This window comes from Esox lucius, chromosome 1 (genome assembly GCF_011004845.1).
Source record: "Esox lucius isolate fEsoLuc1 chromosome 1, fEsoLuc1.pri, whole genome shotgun sequence".
Classification (NCBI taxonomy): Eukaryota; Metazoa; Chordata; class Actinopteri; order Esociformes; family Esocidae; genus Esox; species Esox lucius.
In genome coordinates, this window is record NC_047569.1 from 28352793 (window position 1) to 28378437 (window position 25645).

At 37.9% G+C, this 25645-nt stretch overlaps 1 protein-coding gene across 1 annotated transcript in view; it reads right to left on the reverse strand.

Moving 5' to 3' along the window:
- itgae.2 (integrin, alpha E, tandem duplicate 2) overlaps positions 1-25645 on the reverse strand; it is a 44306-nt gene that overhangs the window by 7444 nt on the left and 11217 nt on the right. Inside the window, exons 6-28 of the mRNA XM_034293553.1 lie at positions 25267-25329; positions 18261-18302; positions 18056-18154; positions 15357-15443; positions 15132-15253; positions 14216-14364; positions 13974-14130; positions 12349-12484; positions 9895-9965; positions 9536-9662; positions 9313-9449; positions 5622-5759; positions 5319-5537; positions 5030-5169; positions 4662-4798; positions 4403-4548; positions 2920-3033; positions 2756-2829; positions 2484-2616; positions 2303-2398; positions 2096-2175; positions 1920-2000; positions 1734-1806 (exon numbers count right to left, since the gene is read on the reverse strand). Of these exons, the coding sequence (XP_034149444.1) occupies positions 1734-1806; positions 1920-2000; positions 2096-2175; positions 2303-2398; positions 2484-2616; positions 2756-2829; positions 2920-3033; positions 4403-4548; positions 4662-4798; positions 5030-5169; positions 5319-5537; positions 5622-5759; positions 9313-9449; positions 9536-9662; positions 9895-9965; positions 12349-12484; positions 13974-14130; positions 14216-14364; positions 15132-15253; positions 15357-15443; positions 18056-18154; positions 18261-18302; positions 25267-25329 (2621 nt within the window). The remainder of the gene's footprint in view (positions 1-1733; positions 1807-1919; positions 2001-2095; positions 2176-2302; positions 2399-2483; positions 2617-2755; positions 2830-2919; positions 3034-4402; positions 4549-4661; positions 4799-5029; positions 5170-5318; positions 5538-5621; positions 5760-9312; positions 9450-9535; positions 9663-9894; positions 9966-12348; positions 12485-13973; positions 14131-14215; positions 14365-15131; positions 15254-15356; positions 15444-18055; positions 18155-18260; positions 18303-25266; positions 25330-25645) is intronic.

A 25645-nucleotide genomic window follows, 5' to 3' on the forward strand; every position in this document is an offset into this window, starting at 1 on the left:
TATTTTTGATTTAAAAAGCATAATTCACATGGCATAGTGGTTAGCTATTCAACAGTCTATTTGTTTTCTAATAAAACAAACCATGGAGTGATTTGAGTCATTGTTTTCATTATAGGTATTGTGTAGCTATTAGTTAGCCATCTACAGTAATCTCTTTCTAATTTAACATGTTGAATTTAGTGTAGTGATCCTGTTATACCTGTTGTTGGTTTGGATGTTAACTAATGTAGGGGACCGTGGAGTTTCGCCTAATTGGTTTGACAAGTAAACTCTTTAAATAGCGTAGTGGTTAAAGACACAGTCTATCACAATGTAAAATGTGAATCAAATCCAGCTTGGGCAACAACATTCATCCCTTCTTATGGTGGGCTAGGCTTGCCTGGTTCCTCTTCTTGAGCGGTGTATATCTTCCAGGTAAAATGTGTGTTCTCAAAATAAGCCAAGGAGGAAGGCTGGCCTCACAGAAGGCGATTGGCTGGAGTGGGATTGCTGGAACAAAACTGGCTAGAAAGAAGCAGCACGCTCCAAAAATAGAACATTTATATTCCACTGGTGCTGAACTGTTTGTGTTGCTAAACAACTATTAGAGGACTGTATTAGCTTACACAACATGTTTATAGGGGGAAATAACTTTTTTATACTGAAAAACTACCTAGTGCAGATTTAAGAATGCTGCTGACAGTGCTTCTCCATCACACAGGCTCAGCCCAAAGGTGATTTTCCTGTCATACCTAAGTCGAGTAGTCCTACAGCAGTGGCGGGAAAACGGATATCGCACTTAGCTCGCTAGCTTCCCATTCATTTTCAGTGGTGTTTATTATAATGTTATTTTAAAATCTAGAAGCATTTTCTCCTCCTGTTGGTTAATGTTCAATGTGTGCTAGCTAGCTAACCAAAGTATAAATCTAATATATTATTATAATATATATTAGAATAAATATATTTTTATTAAAATGAATTAAAACTAGATTATACAATAATTGATTATACAACTTAATAGATTAATATATAGGTAACAAAAAAAAATGCAGACAGAATCTGAGAAAAGCAAGAGGATGGAGGCAGGGTACAATATAAAGAGAAAAACACCAAAGGAAAAACAAGAGATGCAGACAGTTGAAATTAATGCCGAAGATAATGGGCTTGTGATGTAGTTGATTAGAATACTTCACAAGCCCATTATCAGAAATGGAGGCAATTACAGTGATAAGTTGCAAAAATTGTTTTGTCGCAATTTACGTGCAACAAGGGCACGCTCAAGCATTTCACTTGTGCAGTAGCAAACAAACGGTGGATTATTAAAATATAAATGTATTTGTGAAGTCAAACAATTTTATTGTTAAAATATAATTATTATACTAATTAAATAATAATTAAAATTATAGGAAATATTATAGTAATTACAGTAATTGACAATACTTTAACAATTACATAATTTGACTTCACAAATATATTTTTATTATAATAATCCCCCCATGTGCCATTCCACTTCAGGTTCCTGGGGCCAATATTTTACCCCAGTCCGCACCTGACCATCCCCGCTCCAAAAATTGATCCAACCTGCAGCAACTACAGGATACCATTGTGTCAGCATGAATCAACAAACCTGTGGATTGTTTCCGATGCCCTGAACCATTCGAGCTGCTTCTGGTGCTAAATGGGTGTTCTTAATAACCTGGCTATCAGTGTGTTTTATAGTAACAGGCAATATAAGGCAAACACTGCAAACATACCTGAAACTGAAAGGTCAGCTCTTCCTTGTGAACATTTTTTTCTGTGAATATTATTCTGTTTGGTTTGGCCTCCCTGTAAAAAGCAAGTTAACTGGAAATAAAGTTGAACTGAATTTAATTAAATTCTAAATCTGATATAGCACAAGTAAGTAGTGTCTGGGAAGATATATTTCAGTCATAACTTACCCAGTCATTTGGACCTTTAGGACATTCTTAATTCCAAAGTGGAATTTCTTAAAATCCAGTACCTGGGTGCCACCATTCTCACTAAAAACAGCGATAGTAGGGAAAATAGCATCATTTTATTTAGCTCAATCCTAAGATAATATAACAAGTTACAAAAGGAAAGAATCATATATTACCATGTTAGATTTGCTGTGATCTCAGCATCTCGCATATAAGATTTTTTGTTTGAAAGCTGCCAGACAATGGAGAAATTAACCTATGGTGTCAAAGCAAAAACAAGACATGTTGACAGGTTGAGGAAAATGACCCCTTCAATTTTGAAGATAGAAATTTGGTTTTGTATTGCTAAAAAGCTTTACTTAGTTAATGTGGTGTTTCTGTACCTGTTTATTTTTTTTGAACACTGGATGTGAGACAAAACATTTCAATAATGAATTTGTCTCTGTAACTTCATTTTCACAAACAGAGCCTTCCATTTTCTGTGAATAATAAACAGGATCTTAATTTCCAAGTTCAAATCTTGTTCTGAAGACAATAATTTGTATTTTTGAATGGCAAAATTACCGTTGTGAATTTAAATAGAAGCATGTTGGGGTATGCCAGAACAAGTGTTGTCTTGTAGGCACTATCCCCAGTGTTGGTCAAATTGAAGTACATTTTCAAGTCGTTGGTCAATCCAATTTTTACAATTTCCGTGCTGATAGACAAATGAAAAGATATAATGGGGAAGAAATGATTTAGATCAGTATTTAGTAAATCTTTTAGATATTTTATTTTTATAGATACGAGATGCTATATTAATATCAATAAACTATTGTGCTTAAAAAATTATTTACCTCAGCCTTGAATCCGATAAAGAAATATTTTCCTTGCATTCATTGTGCATCTCACAGTCCTTCTCAAATGTAATCTGACATTTTCAATTGACAGCAGAAATTAAAACACAATTATTATTTCAAAGAATTATGAAAGTTTAGAATTTTTTTTGGAGTAGGCTCACCACTTTTGTGAACTCTGTGGGAGTAGAGTAGTTCAGAATATGGAGAGATGGATCAGTGATATTCAATTTGTAGTTGAGTCTGACCACTATAGGTGAGAAGCAATCATCACAACCCTGAAAAAAAATTACTTTGCCTATTAGTGGCATAGCGCAGTTTTGTGATATCAGGTCCAAGCAAGGCCCTTGAATTTTATTTTATCACTTCAGTACAACACATAGACACTCAGAGCATGCTTGGATTTGGTGTAATTCAATGGAGTTTCACCTCGAAGCCCAGCCTTTGACATGACAAAATCACGGCTCTGCACACATTGATACTCCTTATTTGTGTTGAATTCATGAATCAGCTTTTCTAAAACCACTTACCTTGGAACCCACCAACTGTCCACTTGGTTAACAGACACACAGACAGGGGTCAGTGCAGACCTTGGTATGTCTCTCCCACATTACATCTCTGGGGTTCATTCAGAGTCAACTCAAGAGAAAAGCTGCCTGGCTCTCATCTCAGACTACTCTATCCTTGGGTATTAAACTGGACTCCACTTGCTGAGGCAGATGGTGTCAACAATTGCAATGATTTCTGTCATGGTTAGAAATGGCTTAGCACTGAATGCGTTCTGTGCACCTGAAGCATCTCAGTTGCAAATATTTGATTATATCTTTTCATGTGTCAACACTGAAGAAATTACACTTTGCTACAATGTGAAGTAGTGAGTGTACAGCTTGTATAACAGTGTAAATTTGCTGTACCCTCAAAATAACTCAACACACAGCCATCAATGTCCAAACCGCTGACAACAAAAGTGAGCCATTTTCCCTCCCCAGTGTCATGTGACTCATTAGGTTGAAGGGGTGGGGGGTCAGCCTGTCAGTGCTCAGACCATACACTGCACACTGCATCAAATTGGTCTGCATGGCTGTCGTCCCAGAAGGAAGCCTCTCCTAAAGATGATGCACAAGAAAGCCTGCAAACAGTTTGCTGAAGACAAGCAGACTAAGGACATGGATTACTGGAACCATGTCCTATGGTCTGATGAGACCAACATAAACTTATTTGGTTCAGATGGTGTCAAGCGTGTGTGGCGGCACACAAAATATTGACACTTTTCACTTAGGGGTCTACTCACTTTTGTTGCCAGTGGTTTAGACATTAATGGCTGTGTGTTGAGTTATTTTGAGGGGACAGCAAATTTACACTGTTATACAAGCTGTACACTTACTACTTTACATGGTAGCAAAGTGTCATTTCTTCAGTGTTGTCACATGAAAATATACTGTATAATCAAATATTTGCATAAATGTGAGGGGTGTACTCACTTTCGTAATATACTGTCTGTGCATTCTACGCCAGAGCTGCCAATCACACTCTCCTTTAAATGTAAATTAGCAAGTCTTATTTGAGACTGTTTATACTTCACTGTAACGATTAAAAGACATTCATTATGTGTATTATGGATTTACAGTAGATGCCTCAGAAACCTACCAAATAAACCAGTTTGAAGTCAATGCAGTTTGCATCAATTTGTAAAGTGAAGATGCCATCCCCCTTTGAGTCATCTTTAAAAAACAGACGCTTTTTGATCTGACCTGCATCCACATCAATGTTGTAACGTATGGATGTGTTACCATCTGAAATGAGAAACACATAATGGAACAAGGTAAGTGATACTGTAGCTAGGAGCAAATACATGATCTAGTTTATCAACTCAGACAATAGGTGATGGGAACTGTTTTGCACATACAGTTCATCTTTTTCGTTTTTGGAAAGCAGATTTCCAGGGTGAAATCCTTCTTGATGTTTTTGTTAGTCTGCTCAGATAATGGGATGGTCCTGGGTTTAATCTCCAGCGTAGGATTAAATGTTATGACAGGGATTGTTCTAAGAGAAGTGCAGAGTTCAGGGATGAAATGAACGGCAGTAAAATGAACAGCACGTAGACTCTTTAAGATCTGTCACCCAGAATCATTAATCAATTCATACATATTGCTGAAATATCTTTTTGGGTTGTAGGTAGCACAGTTTTCTAAAAGCATACAAATATGAAACATAGTGGTGGACATATCCATTATAGATCTTACTGTCTATATACTCTATGCTGTCAATACTCACTTCAGAACTGTGATAGCACCTTGGCTACCGATGCTGATGTAAAGCTGCCTTTTGTCTCCTTCATCTATTCTGGTAGAGAAGGCACTAACAGACTGGCCAAAGTGGTGGAGTTTCACATCCAGATCAGCAGCTGAAATTCTCTAAAAGCAAAAACAATTCATGAGCACATTTCATGATTAAAACCACATGGCAATTTATCAACACACTACGTTATGTTATGTTTAGGGTTCCATATTAAATAAAGATTACTGCAAGGCACAGCATATCAGCAAGGCTTCTGCTAAATCACCTGTGAGTGCTGCCTCTGCAGTTCTTGGCCACCATTATAGATATAGATGCTTCCAGAAAAGCCACGTATGTCGTCGTCCTCCTCCAGAGGAGCGCCAACTACCACATCGTTGTACCCGTTCCCATCCAGGTCCTCAACGGCAGAGATGGCTGAACCAAACCTGGCAAACACATAGTTTTCCACACCCTGCCATTCCCAGGGCTCCTTAAGAAACTTACCCTGGGACAAAAACCATTACAAATGTTAGAAAAGTGCATTCATGAAAACCAAAAGAGAATTGAATGTCAGTGTGTTTGCACTGACCTCGTTTAGCTTAAAAATGAACACTCTGCCCTCCTCTCCTTTCTGGTGGAAATATGGTGCTCCTACAAGCAAGTAGTCTGTCTTGGTGTCCCGGTTAATGTCCAGTGCACATAGCACAGAACCAAAGTAAGAGCCCACCTACAAAGTGGAGATTTGGTTCATTATTATTATATAGGTTATACAATATAGCAGCAAGCATCAGGTTGTGTAATATCTAACAGTTGAACCCAAAGACTGAGTTATTTTCTCAGATGAGCAACCAAAACATACTGTATATCTGTTATACACAAGGCCACCGACAGGTGGAGCACTCTTCCCTGCACCATGCTTACTAACTAGCAAGGCGTGAAAGTCAGGAAGAGAAAAGGAGAACATGAACATGAAGCCAGACAAATAGGTTTAAAAAAAGGTGCAGGTGAGAATATTAGAGGCAGATATTGAAGTTATGCCCCCTTACTTGTGCAGAGTTACAAAATAGTCACTTACGTACCTATAGTCTGAGGGGGATGCTCAATGGGGCCTCATGATGAATGGCAGATTATGAGAGTTTTCACATTATCCATATGGGAAATTATCATACGGTAATATTGTGCACTACTTTAGAGAGTGAAAAGCTGTTGTCTTTCAGTTAAAAGCATATGGTTGAGGTCTATATATATACACACACTACACAAGAAAAAATATTGGATTCTAGAGTGACAAAGACCACATTGAAACGGGTGTGCCTAGTGTTTCTTAATCAAACATCTCAGATTAATTTCTGTGAAATACATTTTCAAGTCATCACATAAAATATTGCAGGCTCTCTTTTGATATACAGTGGGGAGAACAAGTATTTGATACACTGCCGATTTTGCAGGTTTTCCCACTTACAAAGCATGTAGAGGTCTGTCAATTTTATCATAGGTACTCTTCAACTGTGAGAGACGGAATCTAAAACAAAAATACAGAAAATCCCATTGTATGATTTTCAAGCAATTAATTTGCATTTTATTGCATGACATAAGTATTTGATACATCAGAAAAGCAGAACTTAATATGCAGTACAGAAACCTTTGTTTGCAATTACAGAGATCATACGTTTCCTGTAGTTCTTGACCAGGTTTACACACACTGCAGCAGGGATTTTGGCCCACTCCTCCATACAGACCTTCTCCAGATCCTTCAGGTTTCGAGGCTGCCGCTGGCCAATACAGACTTTCAGCTCCCTCCAAAGATTTTCTATTGTGTTCAGGTCTGGAGACTGGCTAGGCCACTCCAGGACCTTGAGATGCTTCTTACGGAGCCACTCTTTAGTTGCCCTGGCTGTGTGTTTCGGGTCATTGTTATGCTGGAAGACCCAGCCACGACCCATCTGGTTGTGATGGTGTTCTTGGGGTTGTACTTAAACTTCTTCCTACAAACACGGCGAGTGGAGTTTAGACCAAAAAGCTCTATTTTTTTGTCTTATCAGACCACATGACCTTCTTCCATTCCTCCTCTGGATCATCTAGATGGTCATTGGCAAACTTCAGACAGGCCTGGACATGTGCTGGCTTGAGCAGGGGGTTCTTGCGTGCGCTGTAGGATTTGTTGTTGATGTGTTACTAATGGTTTTCTTTGAGACTGTGGTCCCAGCTCTATTCAGGTCATTGACCAGGTCCTGCCGTGTAGTTCTGGGCTGATCCCTCACCTTCCTCATGATCATTGATGCCCCACGAGGTGAGATCTTGCATGGAGCCCCAGACCGAGGGAGATTGATCGTCATCTTGAACTTCTTCCATTTTCTAATAATTGCGCCAACAGTCGTTGCCTTCTCACCCAGCTGCTTGCCTATTGTCCTGTAGCCCATCCCAGCCTTGTGCAGGTCTACAATTTTATCGCTGATGTCCTAACACATCTCTCTGGTCTTGGCCATTGTGGATTCTGTTTGATTGAGTGTGTGGACAGGTGTCTTTTATACAGGTAACGAGTTCAAACAGGTGCAGTTAATACAGGTAATGAGTTTAGAACAAGAGGGCTTCTTAAAGAAAAACTAACAGGTCTGTGAGAGAGAATTCTTACTGGTTGGTAGGTGATCAAATACTTATGTCATGCAATAAAATGCAAACTAATTATTTAAAAATCATAGAATGTGATTTTCTGGATTTTTGTAGATTCCGTCTCTCACAGTTGAAGTGTACCTACGATAAAAATTACAGACCTCTACATGCTTTGTAAGTAGGAAAACCTGCAAAGTCGGCAGTGTATCAAATACTTGTTCTCCCCACTGTATATATATCTATGCAGGGTTTTGATGTTTCATATTAAACATTTCATGTTTTACACTTTGTATTTACATGCAATTAGTGTGATTGTAACTTGTTCAGAGGCAGCGCTTCTCTGTCTTGACTGGGGACCCACAAGGGTAACATACTTGGGTGAATATTCTCTCCCCTATCACTTACTGAATGTATAGACAGGTGACAAATGAAAGGAAAACCTGAATAAATCAATGGAGTAAGATAACAAATGCAGATGCTTCCATACAGGTGTACTGCATGATACAATTAATCAATTAATATCCTGTTATGTTCTTTGACATCTATATAAATGCTGAAAAGGCCCAGTTAACCTAAATTTTGGATGTAAATGACAAGAGGAAAGGTTATAAGTGACATTTTCCAAGGTTAGGGTCAAATTCTGTGCACACATCTATTAAAATCCCACAATGTATGCATTTGTCCTGTCCTTATATGAACTATAAGTCAGTAAGTCTTAGAAATTGTTGCATGTTGCATTTATATATTTTTTCAATTTTCATTGGTTTGCAAATGCAATTTATGTGTATGCATTCTCTTAGGGTAACCTGTGATTCCTGACACACCCCAAGGGCCACGCCCTACAAAAGCTAGGCCTATATGAAAAATTATAAAGCAAAAGATTTTGAGGGTGTAAAAACTATATTTTTGTTACATGAGTAAAATGACATCCTTATTACACAGGCCAGAGAGGGAGCTATTATCAGCACCTCCACAGACAAAACACTGACGCCACCGGTAGCTAGCAACAGCATATCTTCACCAGTCACCAGCCTTCCCAAAGCAAAATCAGTGTACATTTGGTCCACAAATAATGACCAAAATATTTGATAAATACCAATTTTTTTGTGGCAGTTGACAAGAAGATAACTGACTAAATAGAACTAGATTTTTTTAAATATATTTTAGTTGACAAAAACGAGACTAGACAAAATAATCTTAGTGACAACAGTCAAATATAACAACGATAGTTGTATAGGATGATTTTGGAAAGAGAGTTTCTCAGTGTTTTTTTTTAATGATGCGCTTTCAGATGACATCCAACATTACAGACATTACACTGCTCGACATCACTGCCGGGGTCCAGCAGTAAGCATGGCCTTTCTTCTCCTGATCTCCCCCCCAGCACAGAGCTATATAGCGCTGTTCTTGGTGTTGGACAATGATCAATAGGCTGTATAGCGCTGTCTGTTAATTGTGCTGACGTGATTATACTTTTATAGTTTAAACAGTTTTTTTTATTCCTCTCTTTTCCATTGCTGAATATGTATAGTTAAAGGTAGACAGCCATCGGTCTATTGATGTAGGAGGCAGTGGTATAAGTTAAAGAAATTAGATACATTTTGAGAGGTTTTGGGGGGTGCCTCATGCTCCGACCTCTGCAAATTCAAGCCCGCCACTGAATAGCCTACCTGGTTACCTAGCAGCTTCTCTTGCACTATATGGGAAGTTCCATCAAAGACAAAGACTGCCCCAGTCAGGTTATGACGAGGGGCCCCAGAGATGTATAGAATCCCAGAGTCGGCCTTAGCGGACACCACACTGTAACCTGTGACAGAAGAATTTCGGAATGTGAACGAAACAATCCTTCAAAAGTGTCAAACAATGTCTGTGTGTGGAACTCACATAACCTACCTAAATAGGAAAATCTTGACTCTGATGATGATCCATCTAAGAAGGTTGTCTTGTCTTCATTGAGTTTCTTTAACAGCACTCCACCACTCCAGTCGTTGGCACCCACAGCGCCAAATAAAAGGGATCCCTAGTATAAGGAGGCAGTGGAAGTTGCTAGTCAGAAGCCAAGAAAACACATGAATCTGAGGCCTGGGAATAGATATAATATTCAGATCCTCAAACTGCCTGTCACATATTGTCACATTTCCAAGCCCTCAATATATGAGAAGAAAAGTTAGACCATGCCACTCTAGACAGCAGCCTTGATCAGATAACCAAACATAGAAATAGATCTGAGACCAGTGCATAAAAATACTTACATCAAGTGCAATGTGAGTGCTGAATCCAGCCTCTGCAAGTTGAAATTGAAACCCCTCTCCTTTCCTTATTCCTGGTTCATAAATCAATCAGGTTCAATATCATACAAAAGTCAGTAAGAAGAATATAACAGGGTAAAATATCAAATTTACCATTGAATGTCATAAGTGGAACACACACTGATAAGCCAAAACATCATGACCACCTGCCGTGGGCTGTTGGTCCTCCTTGTGCCACCAAAACAGCGCAGACCCACCGAGGCATGGACTCTACAAGACCCCTGAAGATGTCTCGTGGTTGCTGGCACCAAAACATTAGCAGCAGATCCTTCAAGTCCTGTAAGTTGGGAGAAGGAGCCGTCGTGGATTGGACTTGTTGGTCCAGCACATCCCACAGATGCTCAATCGGAAATTTGGAGGCCAGGGCAACACCTCAAACCTTTCATCATGTTCCTCAAACCATTCCCAAACAATGTGTGCGGTGTGGCAGGGCACATGATCCTGCTGAAAAACGCCACTGACATCAAGGAATACCACTGCCATGAATGGGTGTGCCTGGTCTGCAACAATGTAGGTGGCACGTGTCAAATTGACATCCACCTGAATGCCCGGACCAAGGGTTTCCCAGCAGAACATTCCCCAGGGCATAACACACCCGCCACAGATTTGTCGTCATTCCACAGTGCATCCTGGTGCCATCACTTCCCCAGATAAAAGGACCCACGCTTACACAGCCGTCCATCCATCATCTTCCGCTTATCCGGAGCCGGGTCGCGGGGACAGCAGTCTAAGCAGGGATGCCCAGACTTCCCTCTCCCCAGACACTTCCTCCAGCTCTTCCAGGGGGACACTGAGGCGTTCCCAGGCCAGCTGGGAGACATAGTCCCTCCAGCGTGTCCTAGGTCTTCCCCGGGGTCTCCTCCCGGTGGGACGGGACCGGAACACCTTCCCAGGAAGGCGTTCCGGAGGCATCCGAAACAGATGCCCAAGCCACCTCAGCTGACCCCTCTCGATGTGGAGGACCAGCGGCTCTACTCTGAGCTCCTCCCGGGTGACCGAGCTTCTCACCCTATCTCTAAGGGTTCGCCCAGCCACCCTGCGGAGACACATGGACACAGCCGTCCATGTAATGTAAAAGAAAACATGGCTCATCGGACCAGGCGACCTTCTTCCACTTGTTCATGGTCCATTTCAGACGCTCGCGTGCCCATTGTAGGCGCTTTTGGCGGAGGACAGGGGTCATCATAGGCACTGATTGGTCTGCAGCTATGCAGCCGCATATACAGCAGTGTGTGACGCTGTGTGTTATGACACATTCCTCCCATAAACATCATTATGCTTTTGTGTAGAAAATCTGTGACTTTTGCCACAGTAGACCTTCTGTCAGTTCACACCCGACGGGATTGCCTTTGTTTCCTTTGCGCTTCATTGAGCCATGGGCACACAACACCTTGTCGCCGGCTTGTGGTTTGTCCCTCCTCGGACCATGGCTGGTAGGCCTCATCACTGTTGACCGGGAGCACCCCACAAGCCTTGCCATTTCAGCGATGCTCTGACACAGTCATCTGGCCATAACAATTTGTCCTGTGTCAAAGTCACTCAGGTCTGTACTCCTGCCCATTTCTCCTGCATTCAACATGTTTACTACGAGAACTGATAGTTCGTTTACCATCTAGTCTACCCAGACCTTGACATGTGCCACTGTTAGGAGATTATCAATGTTATTCACATCACTTGCAAGTGGTCATAATATTTTGGCTCATTAGTGTACAAGTGGCTCTTAAATGTATTCAACCCTTTGGACTTCTCTACATTTTCTGTTAGAACATAAAATCGAAATGGACTTAATTACACAAAAATAGTCCATAATGGCAAAAGTAAAAGCTAAAATCTACACATTTATAAATAAATAAATTACAAATACAAAACAATTAATTGCATAATTATTCACCCCATCGGTCAATATTTGGTAGAGGTGCCTATGAAGAGAGTAGTACACAATGTTGTACGAGATCTTTAGTTTCTTGCCAGTTTCTCACATGGAATACCCTTCATTTCTCAGAACCAGAATAGACTGATGAGATTCAGAAGAAAGTTCTTGAGCGGAATGCTTCAACTAACTGTGACTTCTAAACACAATTGGTTGCACCACAGCTCATTTAGGTTTCATGGCAAAAGGGGTGAATACATACGCACTCGTTTATTTACTGTAATATAGGTTTGAAAAAAATTCGAAGGATTTGTGAATTAAATTTTTCATTTACACATTATCAATTCATTCTTTGCTGATCACTGGCAAAAGCTCCAAATTAAATCCAATTTGATTTCATGTTGTCACATTATAAAATGTGGAAAAGTCATAGGGGTGAGAATAATTTTGCGAGCCACTGTTCTTTATATGACAATAATAGAACACAATCTAAAGGATAGACTGACTAGAACAGCTGTAAGTTTTACCTTCGATTCCTTGAATGATGCTTGTCTGTAAAGTGGAGAGAATTTTTTCCAAGGCCTTATAGTCTTCAACCATGAACAGGGTACTGTTATTGGAGCTAATTTTCTCCATTTCATCTTTTTTAGTTTCATTCCCAACCTGTGATCCACAAATGTAGAGTTAAGATCCACAGTTTCCACAGTTTTAAATAAAATGGGAAATATATAATTCAATTTTATTAAAAAACGTGTAACATATCTAATGGGGTCTACATTTAATGATTAATTTCACAATTTCATATTTCATTATTTATTTATTTCATGGTTGCAGTCATTGTGAAATCTGTCATTATTGAATCCGTCATTTCACCCATCAAAGTTGGAATTGGTGGGCTCTACCAAATACTGCTTTTTGATTGGTGCATTGACTTCATTCTGTGGCGCTTAGGAATCAGCATGGCTTTACTGGATCAGCAGCGGATTTAGGTATGGGTGACATGGGCAGCAGCCCAGGGCGGCTTCTTGCCGGGGGCGTCACGAAGTGAAAGCACAAAAAATTATTTGCACGTCACCTAAATTTCACCGTGTGGGACTGTGGGTCAATAAACCTTGGGAGTAGGCGCCCAGATTCTTGTTTGTGAGCTAGGCCAGTGTCGGTTCTGGCTTGAATGGCTCCCTGGGCGAACCCCCGTTCAGCGTCCCCTAACCCATATAAATGTAAAATATATAAAAAAATATTACTATAACCTATTATTAAAATCAGTCACACTACGAAATGTTACCGAATAAACCACAATTCATTCATAATATTGTGAATATATACATCTTTTTTTCTGGTTTGTGTATGAAATTATGAAATGAATTGTTAAATGTAGAAATACACCATTAAATATTTTACATGTTTTTATTCATTATTCTCCTTACCATATAAATGATATATCTCCCTTATATAACGCTGTAACATTTTAGTGGCATATTACATAGACAATTTTGACTTTGTGACTGTGGAATCTTCAGGCTGATTACAGCCTACAGACCATCTTGTCAAATTTTACACAGAGGTAATGACAACTACCTAGCTAGGTAACGTTAGGCTAGCTATGTCAAGGTAGCTAAATGATCATCCTTATTATAAGTTTAGTCCACAAACCTGAACTAACTTAGCTAGCTAGCTACACAAACACAAATCTGTTTACTAGCCTAAGTGTATGATGGCCATGTTTGAGCTGTGATCAATTAATTCATATTTTGCTGGCTAATGTTAAAATAGTTACAATAGGATGAATGTGTAGCCATGTTGAACAATGATGAATGGGACCAAAATGCCAAGCCTCGACATGCATCTTGACTTGTCTCTGATGCCACCCTGTGTACTTGTACATTGCGTTTTGATTGTTTAAATAGACGTCGCCTGTGCTTCAAACTCATGCCCTCTGAGTCTACATTTGAGTCTTTTGTTTGAGCCTTGAAACACTATGGGCTTGTTTCGCAGACTCGGATTCAGCCTGGTCTGGGACTGAAAAAATCTAGTTCAATAGAAAACTCCAGTGAGCTTGTTTTTTTAGTCCTAGACTAGGCTTAATCTCTTCATAATTGATTAAACATGTTACATAGTTAATGAATCAACATATTCCAAAAAGAGAACTCACCCCAATTGCAAATTTGAGGATATTCTTTTCCTCAGACAATTTTGTCGCGTTTTGCAGATTTTCTTTGTCCCAGCGGGATATTGCTCCATCTGACACCACTATCATGATTTTCTTGGAGCCCTCTTTGGACCCGTTGGCAGGAACGAAAACATGTTCACTGAAATAATACATTTAAAAACATGTCAAAACAATGTAATGCCTTTTGATATATAACTAATAACATTATCTAGGTCAATACTTACATTGTATAGATCATGGCTGAAGCAGTTATTGTGGCTTTACCGATCTGTTTAATGTTGTTGACTGTTTTAAAAGCTGTTGGTCCATCTGTCTCAGTCAGTGACAGTTCAGTTCGGATTTCCGATCCATACTGAACAACAGCAAATTCACACTATAAATAGAGAAAACCTTCACTCAACATATGAAGTCTTGTACCTACCCTTTCCATTTTGACTTAATGTTGGAAGGTGTATTATATTGGTAGTGTTTCATTGTATTAGTGCTTGTGTTTTGCGCTAATGGGGGGAGAATTTTGATTGGGGGTGTGTAATTGTATTTGTGGTTGTGTTTTGCGAAATTGGGGGGAGTATTTTTATTGGGAGTGTGTAATTGTATTTGTGGTTGTGTTTTACAATTCTGGGCCACTGTGGATCACAGATAATGACATGAAATAATGTAATTATATCCGTATCGGTAAATGGGTCATATGCGTTACTCGTTTTGTACAAGTACTCGGCACCCACGTATTTACTTTTAATGAAATTGTAAGTTGAACAGACCTAAACATGGTAGCATTCTGGCCAATATATTTCTGTCCACTAAGGGCAGGCATGAATGTAGAAAACACTTGATGAAGACCAAAGTTGTTTAAATTAAATGGTGTTTGTGGATATTAGGAGAGCTCACAGTACTTACCACAGTCGAATGACACAAATTAATGCAAGTCAACACAATATACATTTCATTACTACAGTTAACTCTTCAAGTGAACATTAATGCATTAAAAGTAACTAATATTGCTAGTTTGAGGCTTGTGAACTAGCACATTTCCTAACATCCACTTGCCTGCTGACTAACTGGCTGCCATTTCCTGGAGCAAATTGTTTCTAAACAACAAATCTTTTGTTGAAGTATGCAGTAATGTTGCTCAATACTTACATTAAAACATTTCTCCCAAACCTTTTCCATCACAGTTCTGATAAATCCTTTTGCCCTTTCAAAATCATCACTTGAAATGCTACCAGATCCATCAAGTATGATTGCAATCTCTGTCCCAGGATCTTAAATGAAAAAGAAAACAACACATTGTAGACGAGTTTAAAAAACATACCAGAATTAAGATTATGACATGCTGCAACTTCACTTGTATTTGTGTAGACCCACCATCCTCCTCATTATCTTCATCGTTGTTGTTGTTGTTGTTGTTGTTGTTGCTGCTGCTGCCCTTCATATATGTTTTGCCCATTTGATCTACAAAATAAAAAATTAACACATTAGTTACCTACATGAACTTTTTAATCACAATGATGTATGTTTCTGCATTCTAAATTGCCCTCTATTCAACTGAGATTTATATTTTTAACAAACAGAAGTCCATGTCCTTCTTTTTGCCTTAAATTGTGATTTGAAGTTCAAATATATAATTATTTTCAGATGGAGATACCATAGATCATTTAGCAATTTGGTAGTAATTCATCAGTTTGTAATGTAATGAAAGATTTGTTTTGGAAGGTTTGTGAAGGTGTCGTGTTGTCTGGTGTCTCAACTCAGTGAGACATCCTAATCTCACACCAATGGTCCTATTTGCTGATGTTTGGTCTGTTACAGGTAAATGTTTACCAAATGAAGAATCCTGCAAGACCATGTAAATATGTGAATGCCGGTTTCTTTGTTTTGATTGTTGTAGCCAAGGTGAGGTAATCCTATTATAGATGCAATGGGGGAGTTTGGAATCTGTCTTTCTGGGTGGGATAAATAGTGAAGTTTGACTTAGTTCTTGGAGTCTATATTTAACAGAAGCACAACTATGTGCAATAGTGTCTTAAATGCTTATGGTATAATTAGTAGACTGTTAGGCTAGTTGGAAGGATGTTGAATCGTGTTGGTATGTAACTATGTTTTGTACTGTAACTTTATTACTTGACTGGAATAAATTGTATTACTTTGGAATATAGATTACTACGGCATTCCTCGTTCATCTTCATGCTCAGGCTCGTAGGGCTACTGGTAATCACACACACATAAGTAAGTCTAAGCCACCAGACTTGGAGTCCCTGAGTCCTGGATTCTCAATGCAGTCTGGTTAGGCCCAGGAAGACAAGACATTTCCAATCATCCCTGAGTCGTGGGCATCATAACATTCTGTGTAGCCCCAGGAACACATGCCATTTTACTGTATGGTTCATGTTAAACGACCTACACCTTATGGGTGCTTATTATAACTGATATAGGCACATACACATACGTAAACTGGAGTGACCAGACTGATCATCCCTGAGTTCTGAGTTGTTACACAATCCCTTGTTATCTGGACTTGACTGATGAGGAGCATTGAGGATAACGTAGACCGACTTTTAAATGTTTGTGATGAAAGATTAACTACCTTTTCTAAGAACTTCCAGCATATCATGGTCATTTCTGATTGCATATGATTACAAACAGTGCTTGACATTAACTTTTTTGCATTGTAGCTAGTGGTTTTCCAAAGTTACAAGCCTCTCTGCATTTTCACTAGCCAACATATTGTTGTTGGGGAATCACCCAGCTTTATAATTAATCGCAGTCAATATTACTGTTGTCTATTTTTGTTATGCTATGTTCTTGTTAATATAGACTTGTATAAAAAAAACGAAACAGAGCTGTATTTATTAGAGCCTTGTCAAGTTTTCTCCTCATCCTTGCTACATCGTTAATCTCCCTCGACTTCATTCAGCTCTACTAGGCTCTGCAGCTGACCCCGATCCAGTGTCTTCACGTTCATATATGTATATTGTTAGTAACTTAAAAATGTTAATTATATATGTTTTTACTCAATATATTGCATATATATCCTAATGTTTTTGGTGATAGTACATAACCTAATCTGATGTTTTTTTCACCGGTCATCCTCGTAATTGTCTCGCGATCTCTCTTTAAAAAACAAATCTGTAATTTTAGGCTACTAAAAGCCACCTGAAAAGTTTTTCAAAAAAAGTTATGCGGATTAGATGTAGTTTGAGGTCATTAAGTTTTAATGGAAGATTTTGACATGCTTGGGTGTAAAAGGATCCACCTGTGTTTCCGACATTACTCATCTCCGCGATGTCTGGACCAGTATGGAAAGTTGCCAGATTTCATTGACCACAAACTGCATTCTGCTGCAGATTACAGAAAAAAACCCGACCTGCCCAAGCCCATGAAAAATACATAAATTTAGTGAAAAACATCCCTACCTGGCAACACAATGTGTAAAAAGTTTCCTCCTACCGTAATATTAGCTGCAGTGTTTCGCTGGCATTTTGTATATGAGCGCAAAATCAGGTTTTACCATGATTGCAAGCTTTTTGGAAGGCTGTTGCTTTTGAGCTTTCAATTCAGGAAAAACCCTGTGTATAGATTTAGTATAGAATGCCACCCGCCAAAGTGTCTAGTAAGTGTGACTGAGTTACACGCCACAGCCAAATTCTACCCGCATTTAGCGGGTGGGCGGGTGCCAATGTCAAGCCCTGATTACAAACAATAGGGAGTCAGATTATTAGATATAAAATGTTCACGTGTGTCATAGATTCCGATTTTTGCACAAATTCACCTACCTGTCCACTCAGTGGCATTTGAATAGGTTTACCTTGATCCCCCCATATTACAAAATTGCATTTTAGGACTGATTGAGGAATCACAAGAAGAATACAACATTTTACTGTTATTGTGCTGCAAAATGAATGTTGTTTTGTATACTTTCCTGTATTTGAATGCCTGTGGTCTTCGGAATTGAGAGTTGGTTCTCAAGGGACTTACCTGGTTAACTAACTGTTGATAATAACTGTGAAGCATAGTTATAGGTACAACACTTGTTGAAGTGTGCAGTAATGTTTAAAAATACTTACATTGAAACATTTCTTCCAAACCTTTTTTTGGCTTTGCCATTTCAAAATGAGCTTTTTCAGTGCTGCCAGATCCGTCAACTACAAAAGCAACTTCTGGATCTTCAAAGGAAATGAAAATGACACGATTCACCAATACAAATCCGCACCATAATTACAGAAGTCTATGATGTGAAGCAACTTGCATTTGTAATAAATGTAGACCCACCATCCTTCTCTTTATCTTCATTGTTGTTGTTGTTGTTGTTGTTGTTGTCATTGACAACTTTTTTTTCCATTTGATCTACACATTAATAAAAAATACATTAGTTAATTAACTATAACTTTATTAACTTTATATTGCACTAATGTAATATTGCACTGTGATTAAAATGTCCTTGTTCTTGAAAGAAATGCAAGTTTTCTGTCCATTAAAATAGCATCATATTGATCAGAAATACAGTGTAGACATTGTTATGACATTGTTAATGTTGGGAAACTATTGTTGCGGTAAACGGCTGGTTTTCAATGGAATATCTACATATCTACATAGGTGTACAGAGGCCCATTATCAGCAACCATCAGTCCTGTGTTTCAATGGCATGTTGTGTTTGCTAATCCAAGTTTATTATTTTAAAAGGCTAATTGAAAACCCTTTTGTGATTATGTTAGCACTGCTAAAAACTATTGTGCTGATTAAAGAACCAAGAAAACTGTCCTTCTTCAGACTAGTTTGGTATCTTCAGCATCAGTGTTTCTGGGCCATTTTACAGACTCAAAATGGCCGGAAATAAGGAACTTTCTCATGAAACACATCAGTCTATTCTTGTTTTGAGAATTTAAGGCTATTCCATGAACCTGAAGATCTTGTACAATAATGTGTAGTACTCCCTTCACAGAACAGCACAAACTGGCTCTAACCAGATTAGAAAAAGGGATGGGAAATGCTCTTCTCTGAAGGGAGTACTACACGTTGTTGTTTGAGTTCTTCAGTTTTGTAGTATTCTGAATGTATGTTTTGTTCCAATTTAGCTTATCCGGATATGAAGGGACGAGACCATCTGTGTTTAGATTCTCCCTCCAGGAGTCATGCTCTGACAGTCTTAGGAATGTATGATGTTTACATTAGTCACCTGGCTTTAGAGGTGTCATGATAGTGGCCTCTGTGCTGTAGAATGAATGCATTGTTTTAGGTAGACACGCAAATTATGTATTTAACATGAAAATAATAATCTAATGAGTAGAGATGATACTGGAACATCCGAGACAACATTGCTTCAATTTTCTGTACATTATTTGACATCTCTCCCTTGACTTGACCAGGTACGTTATTATTATTTTAACCATTATCTGAAAGTGTTAATATCCAAAAGTTGCTTGACAATTTCTTACATGGAATAGCATTCATTTCTCAGAACAGGTATAGAAGAAAGTACTTTTTTTCTGGCCATTTTTAGCCTGTTATAGAACCTACAAACACTGATACTGATGATTCTGAACTAGTCTAAAGGACAGTTTTGTTGCTTCTTTAGCACAACAGTTTTTAGCGGTGCTAACATTATCGCAAAAGGGTTTTCTAATGATTAATTAGTCTTTTAAAATGAGAAAGTAGGATTAGCAAAGCACAACATGCCATTGGAACACAGGACTGATGTTTGCTGATAATGGGCCTCTGTACACCTATGTAGATATCCCATTTAAAATCAGACATTTCCAGCTACAATGGTCATTTACAACATTAACAATGTCAACAATAGATGTTAATTTATTGGGCAAAAAGTAGCTTTTCTTTCAAAATGAGGACATTTCTATGAGACCCCAAACTTTTGAACAGTAGTGTGTTTCCCCATGCCAAAATAGCAGTATACCTAAAGTGTTATTTTGGAACCTCTTATGTTGTACTTTAGTTCACTGAATAGTATTAAGGTAGTATGTAAGTACTACTTAAATATTAATAGTCATAATTTAGTGTTTTAAAATGGACCTAGTTATTTATAAGTTAGTATACTTATAATACATGACTGAAAATAACATTTTAATCCATGGAAGAATATACTCCTAATGCATGTAAAATATATGATATAGTTCAAATACATTTGGGGTTTCTATTGTACAACCATGTTTCCAAAAAAGTTGGGAAAATGTTGGAAAAGCGGAAAATACAAATAAAAATGGAATACATTCATGTGCAAATCTTTTATTCCTAAATTTAATAGAAAAAAGTAAAAAGACAACATATCAAATGTTGATAATGAGAAATGTTATTGTTTTTGGAAAAATAAATGACCATTTTGAATTTCATGCCAGCAACACATTTCAAAAAAGTTGGGACATGGGCATGTTTACCACTGTGTTGCATCACCACTTCTTTCAACAACACTCAGTAAGCGTTTGGGAAGTGAGGAGACCAATTGCTGAAGTTTTGAAAGTGAAATGTTTTCCCATTCTTTTCTTGATATAGGATTTCACCTGCTCAACAGTTTGGGGTCTCCTTTGTAATATTTTTTGTTTCATAATGCGCAGGCAGGCCAGTTTAGCACCCAGACTCTTACTTTGGCGCCATGCTGTTGTAATACGTGTAGAATGTGGTTTGGCTGTCTTCCCTGGAATAAGGAAGGCCTTCCTTGAAAAAGGAAGGCCTCATCACTGTTGACCGGGAGCACCCCACAAGCCTTGCCATTTCAGCGATGCTCTGACACAGTCATCTGGCCATAACAATTTGTCCTGTGTCAAAGTCACTCAGGTCTGTACTCCTGCCCATTTCTCCTGCATTCAACATGTTTACTACGAGAACTGATAGTTCGTTTACCATCTAGTCTACCCAGACCTTGACATGTGCCACTGTTAGGAGATGATCGATGTTATTCACATCACTTGTAAGTTGTCATAATATTTTGGCTCATTAGTGTACAAGTGGCTCTTAAATGTATTCAACCCTTTGGACTCTACATTTTCTGTTAAAACATAAAATCGAAATGGACTTAATTACACAAAAATAGTCCATAATGGCAAAAGTAAAAGCTAAAATCTACACATTTATAAATAAATAAATTACAAATACAAAACAATTAATTGCATAATTATTCACCCCATCAGTCAATATTTGGTAGACATGCCTATGAAGAAAGTAGTACACAATGTTGTACGAGATCTTTAGTTTCTTGACAGTTTCTCACATGGAATAGCCTTCATTTCTCAGAACAAGAATAGACTGATGAGATTCAGAAGAAAGTTCTTGAGCGGAATGCTTCAACTAACTGTGACTTTTAAACACAATTGGTTGCACCACAGCTCATTTAGGTTTCATGGCAAAAGGGGTGAATACATGCGCACTTGTTTATTTACTGTAATATAGGTTTGAAATTAATTCGAAGGATTTGTGAATTAAATTTTTCATTTACACATTATCAATTCATTTTTTGCTGATCACTGGCAAAAGCTCCAAATTAAATCCAATTTGATTTCATGTTGTCACATTATAAAATGTGGAAAAGTCATAGGGGTGAGAATAATTTTGCGAGCCACTGTTCTTTATATGACAATAATAGAACACAATCTAAAGGATAGACTGACTAGAACAGCTGTAAGTTTTACCTTCGATTCCTTGAATGAAGCTCGTCTGTAAAGTGGAGAGAAGTTTTTCCAAGGCCTTATAGTCTTCAACCATGAACAGGGTACTGTTATTGGAGCTAATTTTCTCCATTTCATCTTTTTTAGTTTCATTTCCAACCTGTGATCCACAAATGTAGAGTTAAGATCCACAGTTTCCACAGTTTTAAATAAAATGGTAAATATATAATTTTATTTTATAAAAAAACATGTAACATATCTAATGGGGTCTACATTGAATGATTTATTTCACAATTTCATATTTCATTATTTATTTATTTCATGGTTGCAGTCATTGTGAAATCTGTCATTATTGAATCCGTCATTTCACCCATCAAAGTTGGAATTGGTGGGCTCTACCAAATACTACTTTTTGATTGGTGCATTGACTTCATTCTGTGGCGCTTAGGAATCAGCATGGCTTTACTGGATCAGCAGCGGATTTAGGTATGGGTGACATGGGCAACAGCCAAGGGCGGCTTCTTGCCGGGGGCGTCACGAAGTGAAAGCACAAAAAATTATTTGCACGTCATGTAAATTTCACCGTGTGGGACTGTGGGTCAATAAACCTTGGGAGTAGGCACCCAGGTTCTTGTTTGTGAGCTAGGCCAGTGTCGGTTCTGGCTTGAATGGCTCCCTGGGCAAACCCCCGTTCAGCGTCCCCCAACCCATATAAATGTAAAATATATAAAAAAATATTACTATAACCGATTAGTAAAATCAGTCACACTACGAAATGTTACCGAATAAACCACAATTCATTCATAATGTTGTGAATATATACATTTTTTTTTCTGGTTTGTGTATGAAATTGTGAAATTAATTGTTAAATGTAGAAATACACCATTAAATATTTTACATTCTCCTTACCATATAAATTATATATCTCCTTTTATATTTAATTATTTCATGGTGTTTATATTTATTCATTAAAGTCCCTTAAATGCCACCATACGCAATGACTGCAACCAAGTAAGAAATAATTCGTAAAATATGAAACTATAAAATAAATCATTAATTGTAGAAATACACCATTAAATATGTTACATGTTTTTTATTCATTGCTTTATTTATCATTTAAATGATATATTTCCCTTTATATTTAATAATTTCATGGTGTAAACATTTATTTAATAGTCTCTAAAATTCCTCCACAGTCTGCAGGCCGGGAGCTGAGGTTGCGTATTCTGAGAGTTGCTGCCTGTGGCCTTTGAATTGTCTGTATAATGTCAAGAGAATATTGTTTTATGATCTACCTGGCCTGAAAGGAATGCACACTCTAATATAAATACGCAATGCTGTAACATTTTAGTGGCATATTACATAGACAATTCTGACTTTGTGGCTGTGGAATCTTCAGGCTGATTACAGCCTACAGACCATCTGGTCAAATTTTACACCGAAGTAATGACAACTACCTAGCTAGGTAACATTAGGCTAGCTATGTCAAGGTAGCTAAATGATCATCCTTATTATAAGTTTAGTCCACAAATCTGAACTAACTTAGCTAGCTAGCTACACAAACACAAATCTGTTTACTAGCCTAAGTGTATGATGGCCATATTTGAGCTGTGATCAATTAATTCATATTTTGCTGGCTAATGTTACAATAGTTACAATAGGATGAATGTGTAGCCATGTTGAACAATGAAGAATGGGACCAAAATGCCAAGCCTCGACATGCATCTTGACTTGTCTCTGATGCCACCCTGTGTACTTGTACATTGCATTTTGATTGTTTAAATAGACGTCGCCTGTGCTTCAAACTCCTGCCCCCGGAGTCTACATTTGAGTCTTTTGTTTGAGCCTTGAAACACTATGGGCTTGTTTCGCAGACCCGGATTCAGCCTAGTCTGGGACTGAAAAAATCAAGTTCAATAGAAAACTCCAATAAGCTTGTTTTTTTAGTCCTAGACTAGGCTTAATCTCTTCATAATTGACTAAACATGTTACATAGTTAATGAATCAACATATTCCAAAAAGAGAACTCACCCCAATTGCAAATCTGAGGATATTCTTTTCCTCAGACAATTTTGTCGCGTTTTGCAGATTTTCTTTATCCCAGTGGGATATTGCTCCATCTGACACCACTATCATGATTTTCTTGGAGCCCTCTTTGGACCCGTTGGCAGGAACGAAAACATTTTCACTGAAATAATACATTTAAAAACATATCAAAACAATGTAATGCCTTTTGATATATAACTAATAACATTATCTAGGTCAATACTTACATTGTATAGATCATGGCTGAAGCAGTTATTGTGGCTTTACCGATCTGTTTAATGTTGTTGACTGTTTTAAAAGCTGTTGGTCCATCTGTCTCAGTCAGTGACAGTTCAGTTCGGATTTCCGATCCATACTGAACAACAGCAAATTCACACTAAAAATAGAGAAAACCTTCACTCAACATTATGACGACAGTCTTGTACCTACCCTTTCCATTTTGACTTAATGTTGTTTTCATATCTTGGAAGGTAAATTTTATTGGGAGTTTCATTGTATTAGTGGTTGTGTTTTGTGCTATTGGGTGGTATTTTTATTTGAGGTGTTTAAATGTATTTGTGGTTATGTTTGGCACTTTTGGGGGGAGTATTTTATACGGGGTGTGCAATTGTACTAGTCATTGTGTTTTGCGCTAATGGGGGGAGAATTTTGATTGGGGGTGTTTCATTGTATTAGTGGTTGTGTTTTGCTCTATTGGGGGGTATTTCTATTTGAGGTGTTTAAATGTATTTGTGGTTATGTTTGGCACTGTTGGGGGGAGTATTTTTATTCGGGGTGTGCAATTGTACTAGTCGTTGTGTTTTACGCTATTGGGGTGTAATTGTATTTGTGGATGTGTTTAACAATTCTGGGCCACTGTAGATCACAGATAATTACATGAAATAATGTAATTATATCCGTATCAGTAAATGGGTCATATGCGTTACTCGTTTTGTACAAGTAATCGGCACACACCTATAGTATTTACTTTTAATGAAATTGTAAGTTGAACAGACTTAAACCTGGTAGCATTCTGGCCAATATATTTCTGTCCACTAAGGGCAGGCATGAATGTAGAAAACACTTGATAAAGACCAAAGTTTAAATTAAATGGTGTTTGTGTCATTTGACTTACCACAGTCGAATGACACAAATTAATGCAAGTCAACATAATATACATTTCATTACTACAGTTAACTTTTCAAATCAACATTAATGCATTAAAGGTAACCAATATTGCTAATTTGAAGCTTGTGAACTAGCACATTTCCTAACATCCTCTTGCCTGCTGACTAACTGGCTGCCATTTCCTGGACCAAATTGTTTCTAAACAACAAATCTTATGTTGAAGTATGCAGTAATGTTGCTCAATACTTACATTAAAACATTTCTCCCAAACCTTTTCCATCACAGTTCTGATAAATCCTTTTGCCCTTTCAAAATCATCACTTGAAATGCTACCAGATCCATCAAGTATGATTGCAATCTCTGTCCCAGGATCTTAAAAGAAAACAACACATTGTAGACGAGTGAAAAAAACATACCAGAATTAAGATTATGACATGCTGCAACTTCACTTGTATTTGTGATGAATGTAGACCCACCATCCTCCTCATTATCTTCATTGTTGTTGTTGTTGTTGTTGTTGTTGTTGTTGTTGTTGTTGTTGCTCCTGCCCTTCATATATGTTTTGCCCATTTGATCTACAAAATAAAAAATGAACACATTAGTTACCTATATTAACTTTTTAATAACAATGATGTATGTTTCTGTATTGTAAATTGCCCTCTATTCAACTGAGATTTACATTTTTAACACCCAGAAGCCCATGTCCTTCTTTTTGCCTTAGATTTTGATTTGAAGTTCAAATATAAAATTATTTTCAGATGGAGATACCATAGATCATTTAGCAATTTGGTAGCCATTTAGCAATTTGTAGTGTAATGAAAGATTTGTTTTGGAAGGTTTGTGAAAGTGTTTCAACTCAGTGAGACATCCTAATCTCACACCAATGGGCCT